Genomic DNA, 19,960 nt, shown 5'->3' on the forward strand with positions numbered 1-19,960 from the left:
AAAAGTGTATAAATTAGTGCAAAACAAAAAAACTATGAGACTGAAAAACGGTTGCTCTACTCTTAGCAAGAAATCCAGGTTAATAGGTAGATGCTGATACCATCTTTATTTGGATGAAGTGTGGGGCGTTTACTTGCACACTACATTTTACAGCAGGGTCACTTTAGGGTTTCCTGGGCAATGGTAAACATCCTCGAATGAGGTAACAACAACCTCCACAACACAGGCTCACACACACTTTGAAATCTACAACCACCTTAAACTTCACAGCATGCAATGGCTCTTAATGTTGTGAGGAACCTAAAATATCTACAAGTTGATCAGTCACACGGAATGCTTCTTTAATTTGACTCGCAAACCATGTGTAAACATACTTATATTCTTATTGTTTAGATCATTTTATAATAGTGAACTGACTCCCTTGTGGGTAAACAGCCAAGTGCGACGACACTTTTGTTCTGTACAGTGACCAAATCTGGAAACACACAGGATCATCCAGCACTGAAACAATAGAACAAATCATCACAGACAAGTACACACAAAAAAAAAACTTTCATCATTTGCATGAGAGGACATAGACATGGCCTGAGAGGCACAGAATAAATAGGATGTTGGGGGAAGTCAGTGACTTGTCTGCCTTGAGAGCACTTCACTCGAACAGCATGTCTTCATCCCTCTCCTCCATCAGCATGTTGGTGGGCTCTGCGATGGGACCCAGTTTAGCCAGACGCTCGGCAATCTCCAGTTCTGTTCTTTCCCTGAGCTGTTTCTTCTTCTCTTGGATCTTCTTCAGCCTGGCAGAGGAGGAAATATTTTCAGTGGTATAACAAAAATAGAAAGGTTAGAAGAATATGTTGCGTTGTTTAAAAAAAAGGTTAAAAAAGATGGGCTTTATTAGACTGCTAGGAAATGTTTTCACCTGTAGAACTCCTCTCGTTCTCTCTCATCCAGTTCTGTGATGATGTAGGTGAGGGTGCGATCAATGCGGGGAATAATCACTGCAAAGTGGGATCAAGATGAGCTTTAATAACGGTCTTTGTAATTCTTTGCGAAAAAGGCAACAATTCTATGACAAGTGTGAATTTACCATGCTCAATAGCGTTGACACGGCGGTTGGTAATCTTTATGGCTTCATCCAGCGTGACAAAAGATGTCTACAAACAGAAAGTTGGCATTTTGTGTCAGAATTTCTCAAAAACACTATTTTACTTATTTTACTAACTCTTTTTTTTTATTATTAAAAAAATTCAATTTCCAGTAATGAAACAAATATTCAAACATTTTATATTTTATTATAAACAAAATCTAAAAGTGTTACCCTATTTTATGAATATACAGTATATCATATTATTGAATCATTATTATTGATGCATTAACATGCAGCAGCATTTTAATGTTGTTGGTTGAGGTGAAGCCAATTTTAACTGCTTTATGATGTTGGGTAGTTTAATCTTTGTTCCATCACTTTCCATTTAACTTGAGAAATATTAAAACCAATGACCTGAATGTACCTCAGTATATGTGTGACAGCGCCCCCTACCTGTAAGGAGGCCAACTCCACCAGCAGCTCAACAGCTCTGGCGTAGTTCCTCTTCAACCTGGAGAGCTGCTCTCCTCCTCTGGCCAGACCAGTCAGCTCATAACCTGAAAGACAGCGAGGGTGAAAACTCATGTCACTTGTCACAAAAACATATTTTATTTAAACGTGACTTACTGTCCCCGCCTTCTTGGTAGTGTTCAAAAACTGGAAGGGTGACACCTAAAAGGAAGAAAAACATATAAGTTAAATGTATAATGAATCATATAAGAACTTTTCCCATGATCAATGATTGTAAAAAGAAAAAAAATAGTATTTTTTTAGGCTAACCTGCCACATTGTCTTTCTTGGCTCGGACCTTCACTTGGGCTTTGTTGACATTCTGGATTACAGTTGTGCTGTGGTTAGAATTACAGATGTGTGTTACAGATGCACCTGAACATATCACCTGAACATAACGCCACATCACATGATCTTTCTCTGATTCTTACGTAAAGTCTCCAGCTGTAAATTTGGCTTCAGCCAAAGAGAAGGCCGCCTCTCTCATCACTTCTCCCATCTTAGTCTTAGTCTACGGAAAAGAGATAAGAAGACCACGTTTAGTTAATAAAGAAATAAATGCATGGAGAACAAATTCAGTTATCAATCATTTTCAACTGACTTCGATAATTTTGCGGAGGATCTGACGGAAGCGCATGGAGAGGGCGTCAGATTTCTTCTTAAGCAGGTTGCGGCCGGTCTGCGCCCCTTTGAGCCGAGCCTTCATGATGGTCTGAGCCCTGCAAACCCAAACAAAACATTTTAATGATGTATTTGAATCTCACTAATTACATATACATATGTATACAAGTATACAGGATTTAAATATTGACAGAGTCTATGTACATTCTTTGACACTCATGTGTGTGCGCTACCTGCACCACACAGCCTGTTATTTCAGCTGCCTAGCTTTTTTTTGGTGTTTTATGGTAACCCACTAACATGCTGCCAAATATCAGGATCCCTAGTCTCAACATCAGTGGTTCTGATTACCCCCCTCAGCCCTATCAGATGGGCCAAAGTGCCCCTCATCATACCCCTCTGATAGATGGGATGGCTTCATGGAATTGTTTGACAGTATTTGACTGCAGAGAAAAACACGCTGTATGGGAATCTATACAAGACCTATTTAGCTTGGTATTGTTGATGTTAAGGCTTGGTCTTTTTTGGGTCAGTTTTGTGACAGAAAGTTGATGATTCCACCTTTTATCTACTACTTTTATGGTGTTTTTTTGTCTTAATTCCTTCACTTGCTGTTAAGACTGGCCCAGGTTGGTGTGTCTTGTGCAGTCGGATCACAATTGGTAAGCAATTGTTACGTACACATTCGACAGGAGCTTTTGTGACAACAAATATATACGAATTAAGATCATTATCACATATTTGTAATCATATTTGTGTGTTGATTTTCCTCTAAAATACATGTGTATTTTACACATTTTTGTATTATACACATATATATATATGTGTATATATATGTATGTGTATATATATATGTGTATGTATGTGTATATATATATATATGTATGTGTATATATATATATATATATATATATATGTGTATATATATATATATATATATTATCAAATCATAGTTTATTTATTCAAAGTGGCTCAGCTACTCCACAATCTTTCCATGTATCCCTTGGTAACTACATAAATAATCCTGGTTGGGAATTACTGATCTACACATTTGCAATCACAGAGTGGTACTTCATCCATGTACAGGTCAGAAACACATCCCATCTCTAGGATCAAAACTTCTCTCACACACACAAAGGCTTGAAAAATAATCTGACATGATTGTTTTTCACCTCACACAACACAGGGAACTCCATTGATAAGTAGATACTAAAGTATGTTACAAGACTGTTCAGTGTGTCAGTATGTTTCAGACTGACAGCTCACACTGGGATCATGCTAGAGATATCACATGATAAAAGGCATCTTCCTCTTTTAAACAGTCCTGGGACTGATATAAACTACATATAGGCTTGAATCACACCGCAGAACAAGACTGTGATGCCTTCATATGAGATTAAGCTAATTTCCCAGCACATAGGAGCAGGAAAACATCAATATGAGAGACTGGGAAGCAATAAGTCAACAAAACAACATTATAATATCTGAATAAGAGGCTACAATGGGTTAGGTTAGCAACTAACGTTAGCTAGCAATCAAGCTGCTTACATTCTGGAGGGGAACACGTCGATCCTCTCTTTTCCAGACATCTTCTCGTCCTTTGGTCGATGATTGCGGTCTTCTGTTTATTTCCTTTTCCTAAGATTAACACTCAAACGTTAGCTTGTATTATATTGTATTAAACTACACACGTAACACAAAAAACACGTTATTTCCAGTGCAGGTTTAGAAGCCTTGATCGAGCTGATCGTGATCTTGTCAGACTCCGTGATGATCAGCTGGCCTCTGGTCATGTGACTGAACCGAATGCGTTCTGCACAAGCGCGTGTCGAAAAGCTCTACCGATCTTTTCCGGGTCGAGAAATTAGCACACCCATGAATGTGAGCTAGAGGGCCCACATTGTTCATTTAAAAAATCACCGAAGGATACATAATCGGACATTTAAACACTTCCAGTACAGGACATTCAAGTGTATCGTTCTGTAACCATATGACACAGGTGAGTGTTTTTTGATAAAGGTGATTTTTACCGGGGAGTAGTGAACAAACGGGGCTGCTAGCTGGCTAGCTAACTGCTAGCCTAGACAGCAGTACATGTGCCGCATGTGAGTTGTTAACCGGGTTATTAGCTATGAAGCTAACGGATATTGAAGAAATAGTTTTGTTTTTAGATTTAATTCTCGTCTCGTGGTATTTTACTTCATAACTGTTACTAGCTACAGTCGCTGTTAACATGCTACAGAGCGGTTTCCGTCTTATTTGTGTTAATGTCAGCTTTCGCTCCTAACTATATCAGTAAAGGGGCTTCTCGTTTATCTGCATTGCATCATCCAATTCACATACGAAAATGTGAAATAACGTTGCCAGTTCATTTAATACCACTTCACCTCTTTGTAGTTATTTTGGGGGATATTTTCCAGGCTAAACTCGGTTATTTGACCTGCTAAAGTAAAAATACACACAACTCTTAACAATGTGTCATTCAGATGGTTTTATACTGCTCAATAGATATTCAAGGGTGTTTCTATTATGCTCTACAGCTCAGAAACAGAAAAATGTGCCTATATCTGTCCATGGGTGCTGTCATTATGTTGCTGCATTATTTGTTTTCTATGGCCTGTAGCTCGATCAGTGGTTTCCATCCTTTATGGCTTGTTGTGACTCATTTAAAGATAAAGCAATATACATTATTACAGGATATGGCACTACAAACAGTGGATTAATGTGTTTGATACAAAGAGAGGGAAACATTTTATGGTTAAAAGATGTAAAGTTATGAGGTATGTCACACACAAAAAAATACCGAATGGTGTGACAGCAATGTTTTGTTTTTTTCTTCAATCATGTTGTAACCTCTCCGATATATCTCTTGGGACCATTTAGGGCATCCATCACTGCTCTAGATGTAATCATATCATCATCACATTTACAAATTAACACTGGGCTGTACAATATTGAAGACGTAGAAAAAAAACATATCTAATAACAATGGGTGCACAGCAATTTAACATTGCTCCTGTATATAGGTCAGTCAGAGATCCTGGTCAAAACTGAATCAACAGAGGCTGAGATATCCTGACTCTAGTTTAGACCTACAATTCCCATAATGCAACGTGATTGCGTTTTTTTGTTAGACCTTCCCTGCCTGGTAAATGCCCACACATCTTTGAAACGCCACATACTCAGTTTGTAACACAGGCTTTCTGTTAAAAAAAAAAAAAAAAAGTAGTTTTCAATCTTTAGAAAGCTCCCTCCAGAAACGTAGAAGCCATTACTGAAATTAGACTTTTTTTACAGGCTGAGTTATATGTTTAATGATATATAAAATTGGTGGCTTGTCCTTTTTATAGGAGGATGTGTGACCACACTGTCTGCTTCAAATATTTTACCCCTGCCTCTCTTTGTTTCTATTCTCTCAGCGATGCCGGGGCTCAGCTGTCGATTTTACCAGCACCGGTTCCCTGAGGTGGAGGATGTTGTGATGGTGAACGTGAGGTCCATCGCCGAGATGGGTGCCTACGTCAGCCTGTTGGAGTACAACAACATCGAGGGCATGATCCTCCTGAGCGAGCTGTCACGTCGACGTATCCGCTCCATCAACAAGCTCATCCGCATAGGCCGCAATGAGTGCGTGGTCGTCATCCGAGTAGACAAAGAGAAGGGTAAGTGCAGGCAGGCGGGTACTAACCACTAGAGGGGAAGGTCATTGGTGGTGCGTTTAGTGTTGGATCTAGGCCTGCGTGTAGGGCTACACAAAGGACAGGAAACATTTTGGCTGCCAGTTCCAAAGTGGCAGGTGGAAGATGCATAATGTACAAATTACAGCCTGAACTTTAATCCATATAATGACAAGATAAACTGGAAAGAGAAATGCCAACCTTTTCCTCTGTTCAGCAAAACGGTTCTTAACCTTGGATTGTAACGGCCACTAGAGTATTTGTAATGTTGCAATGTTCCTTGATACAGTGACACTTGTATACTACAGTATAGAGTAGGATGTGGTGGGTGTAATATCATCTTGGGCTGCTAATGACATAATCGATCATTATCAGTCTATTATCAGTAATCCATCAGTATTAGGTTAAAGCAGTGCTGAAGTTTTTCATTTAAACATCCGTTGCATTCAAGCCCTTGCCAACAAGGGAACACAAATGCTGATTAGGTCTATCGCCGCTATGGAAAGCTCTCTGTGGTTTTTGTGGCGATATTCCCGTGTTGGCACACCAAAAGGCTGGCAATACAGCTCATTTGTACTCAGAACGAGTAGTTTATTAACTCCACAACATGAGCAGCACACAAAGTGGCGTCAACAAACCTTGCTCACTCACTTACAGCTCTTTACAGCGTAGCTGCTTATTCTGGCTCTCTGATGGGTTACACCGTATGTCAGTCCACCTGTACTACCCATACCTTGACAGGCAGGAAGGGATGAGACAACAGGCGCCCGAAAAAATATGTTTTCCCGTAGACTTACGAAAGAGACGTTTGTAAATCAGGGATACATTTTTTTTTTGAGGGTCTAAATGACTTGTTTCACTGTCAGAATTTGATCCATTTGGTCCGATAACATTTTGAAATTCTAGAAGAGCTGCACGATTAAATAATTCAATCTCCATTCAAGTAAGTGGAGCACTAAACTGGTAGAAGCCTGCTCGGCCAGCGGATGTCTCTAGTGCGCCTGCTCTATGGGCCGCAAAACAACGTGAATATTTGTATTGTAATAATGGGGCAATTAAGAACAGCAGAGAACTTGTGAAGCGTAAAACAGAAACTGTTTAGTAAACGATGACTAAATTGGTTAACCATCAAATTTGGAATTCATTATTTTAACCATATAAGCACCGATCTTGTCAAACAATTAGCCCTTTGGCAGCCATCTCTTTCTGCGACTAATTGTGAGAATATTTTGAATGTATCGTGTCATGAAAATGTCCCAGCCAGAGTTTTACGCTAGAAAAAAAATGGTGGTGGTCATGTGACCAGTAAGGTTTCATTTTACCGGTCAAATGGGAAAAGTTCCGGTCAAATATTTCCCGTGTTTATTGTGCTTAAAAACAATTGATAGGCAGGCTATAGGCTCCTGTATATAAAGAATAATATCATCAAAGGATGTAGATTTATACTATTTTTATTGAAATGTAGGCTACTTGCTACAGGCAGAGAGGGCAAAATAATTAAACCAATGCACATAATTGTGCCGATCTGAATTAAAATAGGCTTATTTTCCATTCGCTAGGCTGAGGATATAAAACAATACAAACTACAGTACAAACAAACTGGCTCATGCAATTATCAAGTGCCGACTTGAATCAAAATAATTGTACAGAAGTGTCTTTCTGCAACCTCGCGATGCGCGTAAGCCTCTGCCTTCCCCAAGGCGACTTTGCTGCGCTGTTTTGATGCGGATCTGCAGGGAGAAGCCTCTCTCTGCTGGCACATTGGAGACAGGTTTTACGCATGCATCTGGATAGATTTTACCGTAATCCCAATAAGTACCTCGCAGGCTGTTGGGAAAGTCAAGCCTCCATAATCGTGGAAAGCTGTCGTCATATGGCATCTTGATGTGAGTGAAGTAATTCACGATATTTCCCTGTTTCGCTTGGGCTTTGACTTTCCCTGCTTGCTTGTCGCCGTTTGTTGTTCATTGTTCATTGTTTTAATAAAACGAAAGATATGAAAATCACTGTAGCCTATTTTAACACAATTCAGATTGTGCAGAGGGAATTATTTCCACTGGTCATTCTGACCGGAGGCAATTGGAATTTTCGGACCTCATAATTTTTTTCCGGTCAATGACCGGTAATTACCGGACAACGGAAACTCAGGTCACAGCTTCTCTTCTCTATCTTGTCTTTAGGATACATTGATTTATCAAAAAGAAGAGTTTCACCAGAGGAGGCCATCAAGTGTGAAGATAAATTCACCAAATCTAAAACTGTAAGTCGAATTGTGCCTAAATGCTTTTTCGTTTTATTTTTTTAAATTAAATTATTGATACGATTTTCAACATCATCTGTGTTCAGCATTGTTAAAAAGTGACTTTTTGATACATGCATGACAAACCTATCATACATTTCTGGATTATTCAAAAATTACTACCCTCAGGTTTTTCTTTTCATTGATCTCTCATGAACTTTTTGTAAATCTGACCTTTTGAGTCAGCATTCTCACTGGGCTGATGCGGTTGTTGTGTTTGCAGGTGTACAGCATCCTGCGACACGTGGCAGAGGTGCTGGAATACACGAAGGACGAGCAGCTAGAGAGCTTCTACCAGCGCACCGCCTGGGTGTTCGATGAGAAATACAAGCGGCCAGGATACGGAGCCTATGATGTCTTCAAACAGGCTGTATCGTAAGTGGTTGTTTTGAGCAGTGTGTGTTAATGTTAGGCTGATCTAGAAATTTAGGAACAAAGAATGTATTCAAACAATGTCTTATTTGATGAGGTCAAATCAAATGGTTAAAATCTTCCCTCCACTAGAGATCCTGCCATTCTGGATGGGCTGGACTTAACAGAGGAAGAGAAGAATGTGCTGATTGACAACATCAACAGGCGACTCACTCCACAGGCTGTCAAAATCAGAGCAGGTAGCAATATACTCTAAAGCTAACATTTGACCTTTTTATTTATTTTATCTGTATCATGATAGCCTCTCAGCTGTGAAGAGTTGACCTACATCCACAATTCCTGTAAATCTCTCTCCTCCCCCACCGGCAGACATTGAAGTGGCGTGCTACGGGTATGAGGGCATTGATGCCGTGAAGGAAGCTCTGAGGGCCGGGCTTGGCTGCTCCACAGAGGTCATGCCCATCAAGGTAATAGCCCCTTTTCAACCACTCTCAGCCACATGTTCGTGCACTGATGCTGAATGGTGAAACTCTGACCTCTCTAACTGATAACTAATATTTTTTTTGGATAGGAGCTGTTAGTGCAAATGCATGTGATGCAGCGTTAATAAGACAAACATTGTATTGTTTCTTGGCAGATCAACCTGATTGCTCCCCCTCGCTACGTGATGACAACGACCACTCTGGAGCGCACAGAGGGCCTGTCTGTCCTCAACCAGGCCATGGCTGCTATCAAGGAGAAGATCGAAGAGAAGAGAGGCGTCTTTAACATCCAGATGGAGGTGAGTGACTTCAGTGTCTTTTATGCGAAAGCCACTCCCTGTCACTTGTGTGTTTCTTTTATTATTTAGTTTCTTCAACTTTTAACATTTTCAAAAATGTGTATTAAAAGTTCTAGTTAGGCTCAGGTGTACAGTGAGCAGTGGTGGAATGTAAGTAAGTAACATTCACTCAAGTGCTGTACTTAAGTACAATTTTGAGGTACTAGTACTCACTAAATTTGTAGACAGCTTTAGTTTTCAGATTACCATTTTTCATACCCTTTTTTTTTAAGTGAAACCCATGTATTTTCAAATTTGGTAATTTCTTTTTGGTTAACTGATGGATGAAGTGTTACTTTATGGGTTAAGACATTTTTTCCTACTTAGTAGCTGGTTAAATGCATCGTCACAAAGCTGAAAGAAGGGCTGGCTTTCATGAAAAGTTGACTTTTTAGAGATACGTGGTTCTCACAGAACAGTGACGCTGCAAACGTATGATGATCTTTTAGAATATGACTCATTGCTGTACAGTCCCAACACTAATATAAAGGAGTTAAAATTGGCACAACCTTAAACATCTACAGCAGTAACATACACACATTAATGCAGCAGTAATGTTAATCCAAAAATGCTTTTTGAAAGGCAAAAAAATATATTTTCTGAGTGTTATATTCCTGACTTGAACATTTTTCACAGTGAAAAAAAGACACTAGTGAAGTAATCAAATCCTTGATAACTAATATGAAGAACCGCCATCCAAAAGTTCACAAACATCAGGAGCAAGCACCCTAAACGCACACAGCAGCAGCTGCAGACCACACTCTGTGAGTGCATGCGTGCGCGCTGTACAGTTTATCTGTCTCTTAAAACCCCAAGCCATGGGGCGGCCTCTAGTTCACCCAGTAGAGCGTGCGCCCCATGTAGGCTGAGTCCTTTGCAGCGGCCCGGGTTCGAATCCAACCTGCGGCCCTTTGCTGCGTGTCATCCCCCCTCTCTTTCTCCCCACTCCTGTCTATCCACTGTCACTATCTAATAAAGGGAAAAGCCCCCAAAAATAATCTTACCTGCTGGTTAAAGTATAGGGGGTTAGCTGCCACGGAGCTAGCGACAATTTCAGCTCAGGCTCTCTAACTTAAGGGGGGCTGGCTTTAAGGTGGACCAGCTTTTCTCATTTTAGTGACAAGCTGCTCCTCTTTTTGCTTTAGTGAGCTCTCCCTCACTAACCCAGGAAAACCCCTGATTAGTCATGAAACCTAAACAGGATATTTTGTTATGTTCCTTAGTTATTGATTTATGATCCAAACTGTTTCACAGATGAGTTAAACTGGACTTTCATTAAGTTATACACTTGCTACAAATTATAAAAGAAGCCTAAAACTAACACTGCCGACTTGCATCGCCTCTGCGGTCGACAGGGGAGACTTGCGCTGGGGGGCTTGGATCTATGAACGGGGTCAACTTTGCAGCTCAGAAAACATATGGAGCTTGGTTGTTACAGTTTTACTTAAATAAAATGTGGCACTGGTCTATAGATATAATTTATTCTCCCCCAAGTAAAATAATTTTCTTTTTTTCAGGGGTGAATGTCTGTCTGTAAAATGATACATTTATGGTATAATCATGTTTGTCTTGTTTAATGTCTGTATCTACAACAAATAAGAGTAAAGGGATAAAAGTAGTACAGGAGAGACTTGGTGTTCTCTTCAGTGAAATAAAACAAGATTTGTATATATCAGCATCAGCCAAAACGAGTTTGACAATATCGGCATATTGATATCGGCCAAAATCCAATATTGTGCATCCCTAATATTGACAGTTCTCAAATTATGACTTTATTCTTAAAACATTGTTTGCTTTTTCTTAAAATATTACTATACTTCTCAATTTCCTTTGGTCCTTACCAAGAGTGGCCAAAATAAAGAACAGAATTTCTATGTTCCTACGTACTCCTTATTTTTTTGCATTGTACAAATACCTAAACGGTGAACTGTGTCCCCTTCAGCCTAAGGTGGTGACAGACACGGATGAGACAGAGCTCGCCCGGCAGCTGGAGAGGCTAGAGCGGGAGAATGCTGAGGTGGACGGAGACGACGACGCAGAGGAGATGGAGGCCAAAGCAGAGGACTAGAGTCAGTCCTCACAGGAAGGCTGATGGGGAAACAACGTCAATGCAGAAATGTGGACAGACCTGGCCACAGTCATTCAGTCCAACAGATGTTAACTTTCACATTGCAAACATTAACAGGCGTTTATAGTTCATTGGCAAACGTCCCGGTTTGTTCTTTAGCAGGGTTTGTTTCAGAAGATGGTAACACGAGAAAGCTGTCTTGTTATGCAGACATGGAAGAAAATTAAACATCAATGTAGTTTCTATTTTTAAGTACACCAATTTGAATAAATAATAACTCTAAGACAACAAAAGCTGTTTACAAGCAGTGGCCTTCACTTACCTCTTGCTTTAGAGCCCAGTGTCTTCAGTATCCATGGCGCTTCATCTCTGGCTGGTCACTTGATGTGATTGATTTAAAGGGGAAACACAGGCTCGTCTGTCTCAACACCGGTCAATGGTGACTTTTTGTGCTGTTTCTCTTCCAGTTAAAGGGTTTTTACTGGCAAGACCTGCTTTTGTTTAGCTCACATGGCATCAATAAAGTTCTGGAAGTTTTGATCTCAATGCGTCTTTGTCCGCTGCTGTGACTACTTTGAATTAAAGGGCACCAGACCTAGCCTTTTAATTTAAGGATTGTTTTCCTTTGTAATAAGCATGTTTCAGCAATAAACATGAGGTACTCTCACTACAAAACTCTTAAGAAAGTGATTGCAACCCGCTATCACTCTCAAAGTGATTTTGGGATGAATTAAACGACAAACTGTAAATATTTTTTTTTAGAAGTCTAATTTTTAACTTTTTAAGCTTTGTTTACATCAAACGTGTAAAAGTTGGTATGAAGCAGGCTAAAATCTTTAATTGAAACAACCAAAAATGCTGATGAAGTTAATAAATCAAAAAACGCATATAGTATGTTGTCAAAAAGTCATAGTCTAGTATGTCATTAAAAATGCCATGAATATTAAAGTCTAATGTCATACAGATGTCAAAAAGTCATAGTATAGTATGTCCAAAAAAATCTGTTATATAGTATGTCTAAAAAAAAAAAGGCATAACAAAGTTATACAATAGTATGTTGCAAAAAGTCATAGTATGTTGTGAAAAATCATCAAATAGTCATAGTGTAGTATGTCTAAAAAAGTCATAGTACAGTATGTCAAAAAAAGTCATAGGATAGTATGTCGAAAAAAATGATAAAAAGTCATAGTATAGAATGTTGAAAAAAGTCATAGTATGTCGAAAAACGTCATGGTATTGTATGTCGAAAAAGTCATAAAAAAGCCATAGTATAGTATGTCGAAAAACGTCATGGTATTGAATGTCGAAAAAAGTCATAGTATAGTATGTCGAAAAAAGTTCTAGTATAGTATATCGAAAAAAGTCATAGTATATAGTATGTCAAAAAGTCATAAAAAAGTCACAGTATAGTATGTCGAAAAAAGTCATAAAAAAGCCATAGTATAGTATGTCGAAAAACGTCATGGTATTGAATGTCGAAAAAAGTCATAGTATAGTATGTCGAAAAAAGTCATAGTATAGTATGTCAAAAAAATTCATATGAAAGTCATAGTATGGTATGTCAAAAAAAGTCAAAAAACGTCATAGTACAGTATGTCAAAAAACGTCATGGTATAGTATGTCGAAAAAAGTCATAAAAAAGTCATACTATAGTATGTCGAAAAAAGTCATAGTATAGTATGTCGAAAAATGTCAAAAAAAAGTCTTAATATGTCGAAAAAAGTCACAGTATAGTATAGTATGCCGAAAAAAGTAAAAATAAAAGTCATAGTATAGTATGTAGAAAAAGTCATAAAAAAGTCATAGTATAGTATGTCGAAAAAAGTCATAAAAAAGCCATAGTATAGTATGTCCATAGTATAGTATGTCGAAAAACGTCATGGTATTGAATGTCAAAAAAAGTCATAGTATAGTATGTCGAAAAAAGTTCTAGTATAGTATATCGAAAAAAGTCATAGTATAGCATGTCAAAAAAATTCATATAAAAGTCACAGTATAGTATGTCGAAAAAAGTCATAAAAAAGCCATAGTATAGTATGTCCATAGTATAGTATGTCGAAAAACGTCATGGTATTGAATGTCGAAAAAAGTCATAGTATAGTATGTCGAAAAAAGTCATAGTATAGTATGTCAAAAAAATTCATATGAAAGTCATAGTATGGTATGTCAAAAAAAGTCAAAAAAAACGTCATAGTACAGTATGTCAAAAAAGGTCATAGGATAGTATGTCGAAAAAAATGGAAAAAAGTCATAATATATAATATGTCGAAAAACGTCATGGTATTGTATGTCGAAAAAGTCATAAAAAAGTCATAGTATAGTATGTCGAAAAAAGTCATAAAAAAGTCATGGTATAGTATATTGAAAAAAGTCATACTATAGTATGTCGAAAAAAGTCATAAAAAAGTCATAGTTATAGTATGTCGAAAAAAGTCAAAAAAAAGTCACAGTATAGTATAGTATGCCAAAAAAAGTAAAAATAAAAGTCATAGTATAGTATGTAGAAAAAGTCATAAAAAAGCCATAGTATAGTATGTTGAAAAACGTAATTGTATTGTATGTCAAAAAAAGTCATAAAAAAGCCATAGTATAGTATGTTGAAAAAATTAATATAAAGTCATAGTATAGTATGTCAAAAAAGTCATAAAAAAGCCATAGTATAGTATGTCGAAAAAAGTCATAAAAAAGTCATTGTATAGTATGTCGAAAAAATTCATATAAAGTCATAGTATAGTATGTCGAAAAAAGTCATCAAAAAGCCATAGTATAGTATGTCGAAAAACGTCATGGTATTGTATGTCGAAAAAAGTCATAAAAAAGTCATAGTATAGTATGTCAAAAAAGTTCTAAAAAATTCATAGGATAGTATGTCAAAAAAAGTAATATTATTGTATGTCCAAAAAAATCATAGTATATAGTATGTCGAAAAAAGTCATAAAAAAGTCATAGTATAGTATGTTGAAAAGAGTCATAGTATAGTATGTCAAAAAAGTCATAGTATAGTATGTGGAAAAAAGTCATAAAAAAGTCAAAGTATAGTATGTCGAAAAAAGTCATAAAAAACTCATGGTATAGTACGTCAAAAAGGTTTTTAAAAATTCATAGGATAGTATGTCGAAAAAAGTCATATTATTGTATGTCCAAAAAAATCATAGTGTATAGTATGTCAAAATAAGTCATAAAAAAGCCATAGTATAGTATGTTGAAAAACGTAATTGTATTGTATGTCGAAAAAAGTCATAAAAAAGTCATAGTATAGTATGTCGAAAAAAGTCATATTATTGTATGTCCAAAAAAATCATAGTATAGTATGTCGAAAAAAGTCATAAAAAAGTCATAGTATAGTATGTCGAAAAAATTCATATAAAGTCATAGTATAGTATGTCGAAAAAAGTCATAAAAAAGTCATAGTATAGTATGTCGAAAAAAGTCATAGTATAGTATGTCGAAAAAAGTCATAGTATAGTATGTCGAAAAAAGTCATAAAAAAATCATGGTATAGTACGTCAAAAAAGTTTTTAAAAATTCATAGGATAGTATGTCGAAAAAAGTCATATTATTGTATGCCCAAAAAAATCATAGTGTATAGTATGTCAAAATAAGTCATAAAAAAGTCATAGTATAGTATGTTGAAAAACGTCATTGTATTGTATGTCGAAAAAAGTCATAAAAAAGTCATAGTATTGTATGTAGAAAAAAGTCATAGTATAGTATGTCAAAAAAGTCATAGTATAGTATGTGGAAAAAAGTCATAGTATAGTATGTCAAAAAACTTTTATAAAATTCATAGGATAGTATGTCAAAAAAAGTCATATTATTGTATGTCCAAAAAAATCATAGTATATAGTATGTCGAAAAAAGTCATAAAAAAGTCATAGTATAGTATGTCGAAAAAATTCATATAAAGTCATAGTATAGTATGTCGAAAAAAGTCATGGTATTGTATGTCGAAAAAAGTCATAAAAAAGTCATAGTATAGTATGTCGAAAAAAGTCATAGTATAGTATGTCGAAAAAAAGTCATAAAAAAGCCATAGTATAGTATGTCGAAAAACGTCATGGTATTGTATGTCGAAAAAAGTCATAAAAAAGTCATAGTATAGTATGTCGAAAAAAGTCATAGTATAGTATGTCGAAAAAAGTCATAAAAAAGCCATAGTATAGTATGTCAAAAAACGTCATGGTATAGTATGTCAAAAAAAGTCATAAAAAGTCATAGTATAGTATGTCGAAAAAAATTTATAAAATTCATAGGATAGTATGTTGAAAAAAGTCATATTATTTTATGTCCAAAAAAATCATAGTGTATAGTATGTCGAAAAAAGTTATAAAAAAGTAATTGTATAGTATGTCAAAATAAGTCATAAAAAAGCCATAGTATAGTATGTAGAAAAACGTCATTATATTGTATGTGGAAAAAAGTCATAGTATAGTATGTCTAGTATAGTATGTCAAAAAAAGTCATAAAAAAGTCATAGTATAGTATGTTGAAAAGAGTCATAGTATAGTATGTCGAAAAAAGTCATAGTATAGTATGTCGAAAAAAGTCATAGTATAGTATGTCAAAAAAAGTCATAAAAAAGTCATAGTATAGTATGTTGAAAAGAGTCATAGTATAGTATGTCAAAAAAGTCATAGTATAGTATGTCTAGTATAGTATGTCAAAAAAAGTCATAAAAAAGCCATAGTATAGTATGTCGAAAAACGTCATGGTATTGTATGTCGAAAAAAGTCATAGTATAGTATGTCGAAAAAAGTCATAGTATAGTATGTCGAAAAAAGTCATAGTATAGTATGTCAAAAAAAGTCATAAAAAAGTCATAGTATAGTATGTCAAAAAAAGTCATAGTATAGTATGTCAAAAAAAAGTCATAAAAAGTCATAGTATAGTATGTCAAAAAAATTCATATAAAAGTCATAGTATAGTATGTCGAAAAAAGTCATAAAAAAGTCATAGTATAGTATGTCAAAAAAGTTCTAAAAAATTCATAGTGTCAAAAAAGTTATATTATTGTATGTCCAAAAAAATCATAGTGTATAGTATGTCAAAAAAGTCACAGTATAGTATGTCGAAAAAAGTCAAAAAGTCATAGTACAGTATGTCAAAAAAAGTCATAGGATAGTATGTCGAAAAAAATGATAAAAAGTCATAGTATAGAATGTTGAAAAAAGTCATAGTACAGTATGTCAAAAAAAGTCATAGGATAGTATGTCGAAAAAAATGATAAAAAGTCATAGTATAGAATGTTGAAAAAAGTCATAATATAGTATGTCGAAAAACGTCACGGTATTGTATGTCGAAAAAGTCATAAAAACGTCATAGTATATTATGTTGAAAAAAGTCATACTATAGTATGTCGAAAAAAGTCATAAAAAAGTCATAGTATAGTATGTCGAAAAAAGTCATAGTATAGTATGTCGAAAAAAGTCATAAAAAAGTCATAGTATAGTATGTCGAAAAAAGTCATAGTATAGTATGTCGAAAAAAGTCATAGTATAGTATGTCGAAAAAAGTCAAAGTATAGTATGTCGAAAAAAGTCATAGTATAGTATGTCGAAAAAAGTCATAAAAAAGCCATAGTATAGTATGTGGAAAAAATTCATATAAAGTTAAAGTATAGTATGTCGAAAAACGTCATGGTATTGTATGTCGAAAAAAGTCAAAAAGTCATGGTATAGTATGTCGAAAAAAGTCATAGCATAGTATGTCAAAAAAAGTCACAGTATAGTACAAGTCATAAAATAGTATAGTGTATACATACACATAGTGTATGTATGTGTATGTATGTATGTAAATGTTGATGTATGTATATTTGTGTATATGTACGTGGATGTATGAATGTCGATATATATGTCTGTATATGGATTGTACATTCAAAACACCAAATTGTATATTGTTACATGGGAGTGTTCCACTGTACTAAGGGTCAGGGTCAATTACTGAGCTATGGAAAATAAGTGTATTCTTCTTCCTACTCATTTTGTCTATGTCTATGTTGGTTTATGTTTCTTATTGTTTATTGAATGTTTTGCTTATTTAACTTATTTGTACATTTCTTTGATGTTTTGTTTGGTTTATTTTTGACATGTCTGAAATAAATTTCTTCATTTATTCATTCATTCATTCATTCATTCATTCATTCATTCATTCAGTATGTCGAAAAAATTGATAAAAAGTCATAGTATACTGTAGTATGTCAAAAAAAGGTCACAAAAATTCATAGTATAGTATGTCCAAAAAAGGTCAAAAAAGTCATAGTATAGTATGTCGAAAAAATTCATATAAAAGTCATAGTATAGTATGTCAAAAAAAGTCATAAAAAAGTCATAGTATAGTATGTCAAAAAAAGTCATAAAAAAGTCATAGTATAGTATGTTGAAAAAATTCATATAAAACTCATAGTATAGTATGTCAAAAAAGTTCTAAAAAATCCATAGGATAGTATGTCGAAAAAAGTCATATTATTGTATGTCCAAAAAAATCATAGTGTATAGTATGTCAAAATAAGTCATAAAAAAGCCATAGTATAGTATGTAGAAAAACATCATTATATTGTATGTCGAAAAAAGTCATAGTATAGTATGTCGAAAAGTCATAGTATAGTATGTCGAAAAAAGTCATAAAAAAGTCATAGTACAGTATGTAGAAAAAAGTTATAGTATAGTATGTCGAAAAAAGTCATAAAAAGTCGTAGTATAGTATGTTAAAAAAAGTCACAAAAAGTCCTAGTATAGTATGTTGAAAAAAGTCACAAAAAGTCATGGTATAGTATGTCGAAAAAAGTCAGTGTAGTATGTCGAAAAGTCTTAGTATAGTATGACAAAAAAAGTCATAGTGTATGCATACACATAGTGCATGTATGTGTATCTATGTATGTATGTAAATGTATATGTATGTATGTTTTTTTATTTACGTTTAGAAAAAGTCATAGTATAGTATGTAAAAAAATCGTAAAAACTCATAAAAAGTCATAGTACAGTATGTAAAAAAAAGTCAGCATTGTACAGTATGTCGAAAAAAGTCATAGTAGTTTGTCGTAAAAAATAGTAAAAGTCATCGAAAAAGATCATGAAAAAGTCATAGCATTGTGTCATGTTTCATAGTGTCATAAAAAGTCATAGTCATATTATATCTCATAAAAATATCATAAAAAAGTCATAGTATAGTATGGTAAAGTAAGTCATAGTATAGTATCTCATAAAAAGTTGTAGTGTCATAAAAAAGTCATAGTATAGAATGTAATAAAAATGTAATTGTATAGTTTGTCATTAAAAAGTTATAGCATAGTATGTCAAAAATGTAAAAAAAAATTAGTATAGTAGTATGTCATAAAAATGTCATAGTATAGTATGTCAAAAAAATAGTATAGTATATCAAGTGTAAATAAAAAGCCATAGTATATGTCATAATTGTCACAAACAGTAATAGTATAGCACGCCATGAAAAAGTGATAATATAGTGAGTCATAAAAATGTCATAAAAGTCATTGTAAAGCATTTCATAAAGTTATAATATAGTTGTTACAGCTTGGAAATAGCAGGTTTGGACCCAAAATGCAGACTTGTAAGACGAGGAGGCAGTAGGAAGTTCTTAGATTTATTTAATGAAACCGGCTTACAACAGTGGGTGTCCTGAGGCAGGCAGGGAATCTGGCAACAGGAAAATCTAACACATTTAGAAAACTTGGAAAAGCAAAACCAATAGGAAGCAGCTATACTGAGAGAGAGACAGCGATCTGACAGTAGACAAAAGTAGCACACAGACTAAATACACAAGGCAATGAGGGTTGTAACGAGAGACAGGTGACAAGAGGGCTGATAAACAGGTGAAACACATCAGTGTGGGTCAGACAATCACAAAGGCGGGAAAACACAAGGCAGGAAGTCAAACAAGACATGACACAAGAGAAACACAGACACTACAAAATAAAACAGGAAACTAAACAAAACCCAGGATCAACAGTGGACAACAAGGACTAGTAACACAACCAGGCTGACATGGAGGACTCAAAACAGGTGTACAAGGCAAGACATGCAGGACAGGGCTACAAGGACACATAAGGTACACAAAAGCACAGAATGAATGAAAGAAGGAACAGAAAACCCTAAAACACAAACTCCTTAAGAAACTAAAGAAATACTGTCACACTGTCTTAAAATAGTTCTATAAACAAAAAGGCCTCTGGCCATAGACAATAGTCTGTCATAAAAGTCATACTAAAGCATGTCATAAAAAAAGTCATAGTATAGCATGTCATAGTATAGTATGTCATAAAAAAGTCATAGTATAGTATGTCATGTCATAAAAAAGCAATTGTATAGTATGTCATAAAAAAAAGCATAGTATGCCATAAAAGAATTCATTAAAAAGTCATAGTATAGTATGTCATAAAAAAAAGAAACTTTTTAAGACCTCGCAGACACCCTGGGTTTACTATTTATTACATTTTTTTTATTACAAAAAACTAATTGTGGTTAGTGAGAAAGTCAATTGGTGATACACAAGC

The 19,960-nt window shown here is 35.1% G+C and overlaps 2 protein-coding genes across 2 annotated transcripts; one reads left to right on the top strand and one right to left on the bottom strand.

Moving 5' to 3' along the window:
* Positions 1-89: 89 nt before the first annotated feature.
* atp6v1d (ATPase H+ transporting V1 subunit D) lies at positions 90-4,014 on the bottom strand. The gene is made up of 9 exons (XM_031322564.2): positions 3,767-4,014; positions 2,199-2,316; positions 2,029-2,108; positions 1,868-1,935; positions 1,715-1,759; positions 1,541-1,644; positions 1,088-1,154; positions 920-998; positions 90-794 (listed from the first exon to the last, which is right to left on the bottom strand). Exons 1-9 carry the CDS (start codon positions 3,805-3,807, stop codon positions 650-652), a joined length of 747 nt encoding a protein of 248 aa, XP_031178424.1. The 5' UTR covers positions 3,808-4,014; the 3' UTR covers positions 90-649.
* Positions 4,015-4,054: 40 nt separating this feature from the next.
* On the top strand, positions 4,055-12,000 carry eif2s1b (eukaryotic translation initiation factor 2, subunit 1 alpha b). The gene is made up of 8 exons (XM_031322561.2): positions 4,055-4,217; positions 5,638-5,880; positions 8,076-8,155; positions 8,418-8,569; positions 8,699-8,805; positions 8,936-9,033; positions 9,204-9,347; positions 11,329-12,000. The coding sequence occupies exons 2-8, from the start codon at positions 5,640-5,642 to the stop codon at positions 11,452-11,454; spliced, it is 948 nt and encodes a 315-aa protein (XP_031178421.1). The 5' UTR covers positions 4,055-4,217; positions 5,638-5,639; the 3' UTR covers positions 11,455-12,000.
* Positions 12,001-19,960: the final 7,960 nt, after the last annotated feature.

This window comes from Sander lucioperca, chromosome 19, assembly GCF_008315115.2.
Source record: "Sander lucioperca isolate FBNREF2018 chromosome 19, SLUC_FBN_1.2, whole genome shotgun sequence".
NCBI classification, from domain to species: Eukaryota; Metazoa; Chordata; class Actinopteri; order Perciformes; family Percidae; genus Sander; species Sander lucioperca.

What these genes read in the sequence shown, in the direction of transcription:
- eif2s1b (XM_031322561.2), top strand. Translation starts at nt 5,640, where the DNA reads ATGCCGGGGCTCAGCTGTCGATTTTACCAGCACCGGTTCCCTGAGGTG. An exon ending in CCGAGTAGACAAAGAGAAGG is followed by an intron (nt 5,881 to 8,075) that starts GTAAGTGCAGGC and finishes TCTTGTCTTTAG; the next exon opens with GATACATTGATTTATCAAAA. An exon ending in GTCTTCAAACAGGCTGTATC is followed by an intron (nt 8,570 to 8,698) that starts GTAAGTGGTTGT and finishes TCCCTCCACTAG; the next exon opens with AGATCCTGCCATTCTGGATG.
- atp6v1d (XM_031322564.2), bottom strand. Translation starts at nt 3,807, where the DNA reads ATGTCTGGAAAAGAGAGGATCGACGTGTTCCCCTCCAGAAT. An exon ending in GACGTGTTCCCCTCCAGAAT is followed by an intron (nt 2,317 to 3,766) that starts GTAAGCAGCTTG and finishes TTGGGTTTGCAG; the next exon opens with GGCTCAGACCATCATGAAGG. An exon ending in TGGAGTTGGCCTCCTTACAG is followed by an intron (nt 1,155 to 1,540) that starts GTAGGGGGCGCT and finishes TTCTGTTTGTAG; the next exon opens with ACATCTTTTGTCACGCTGGA.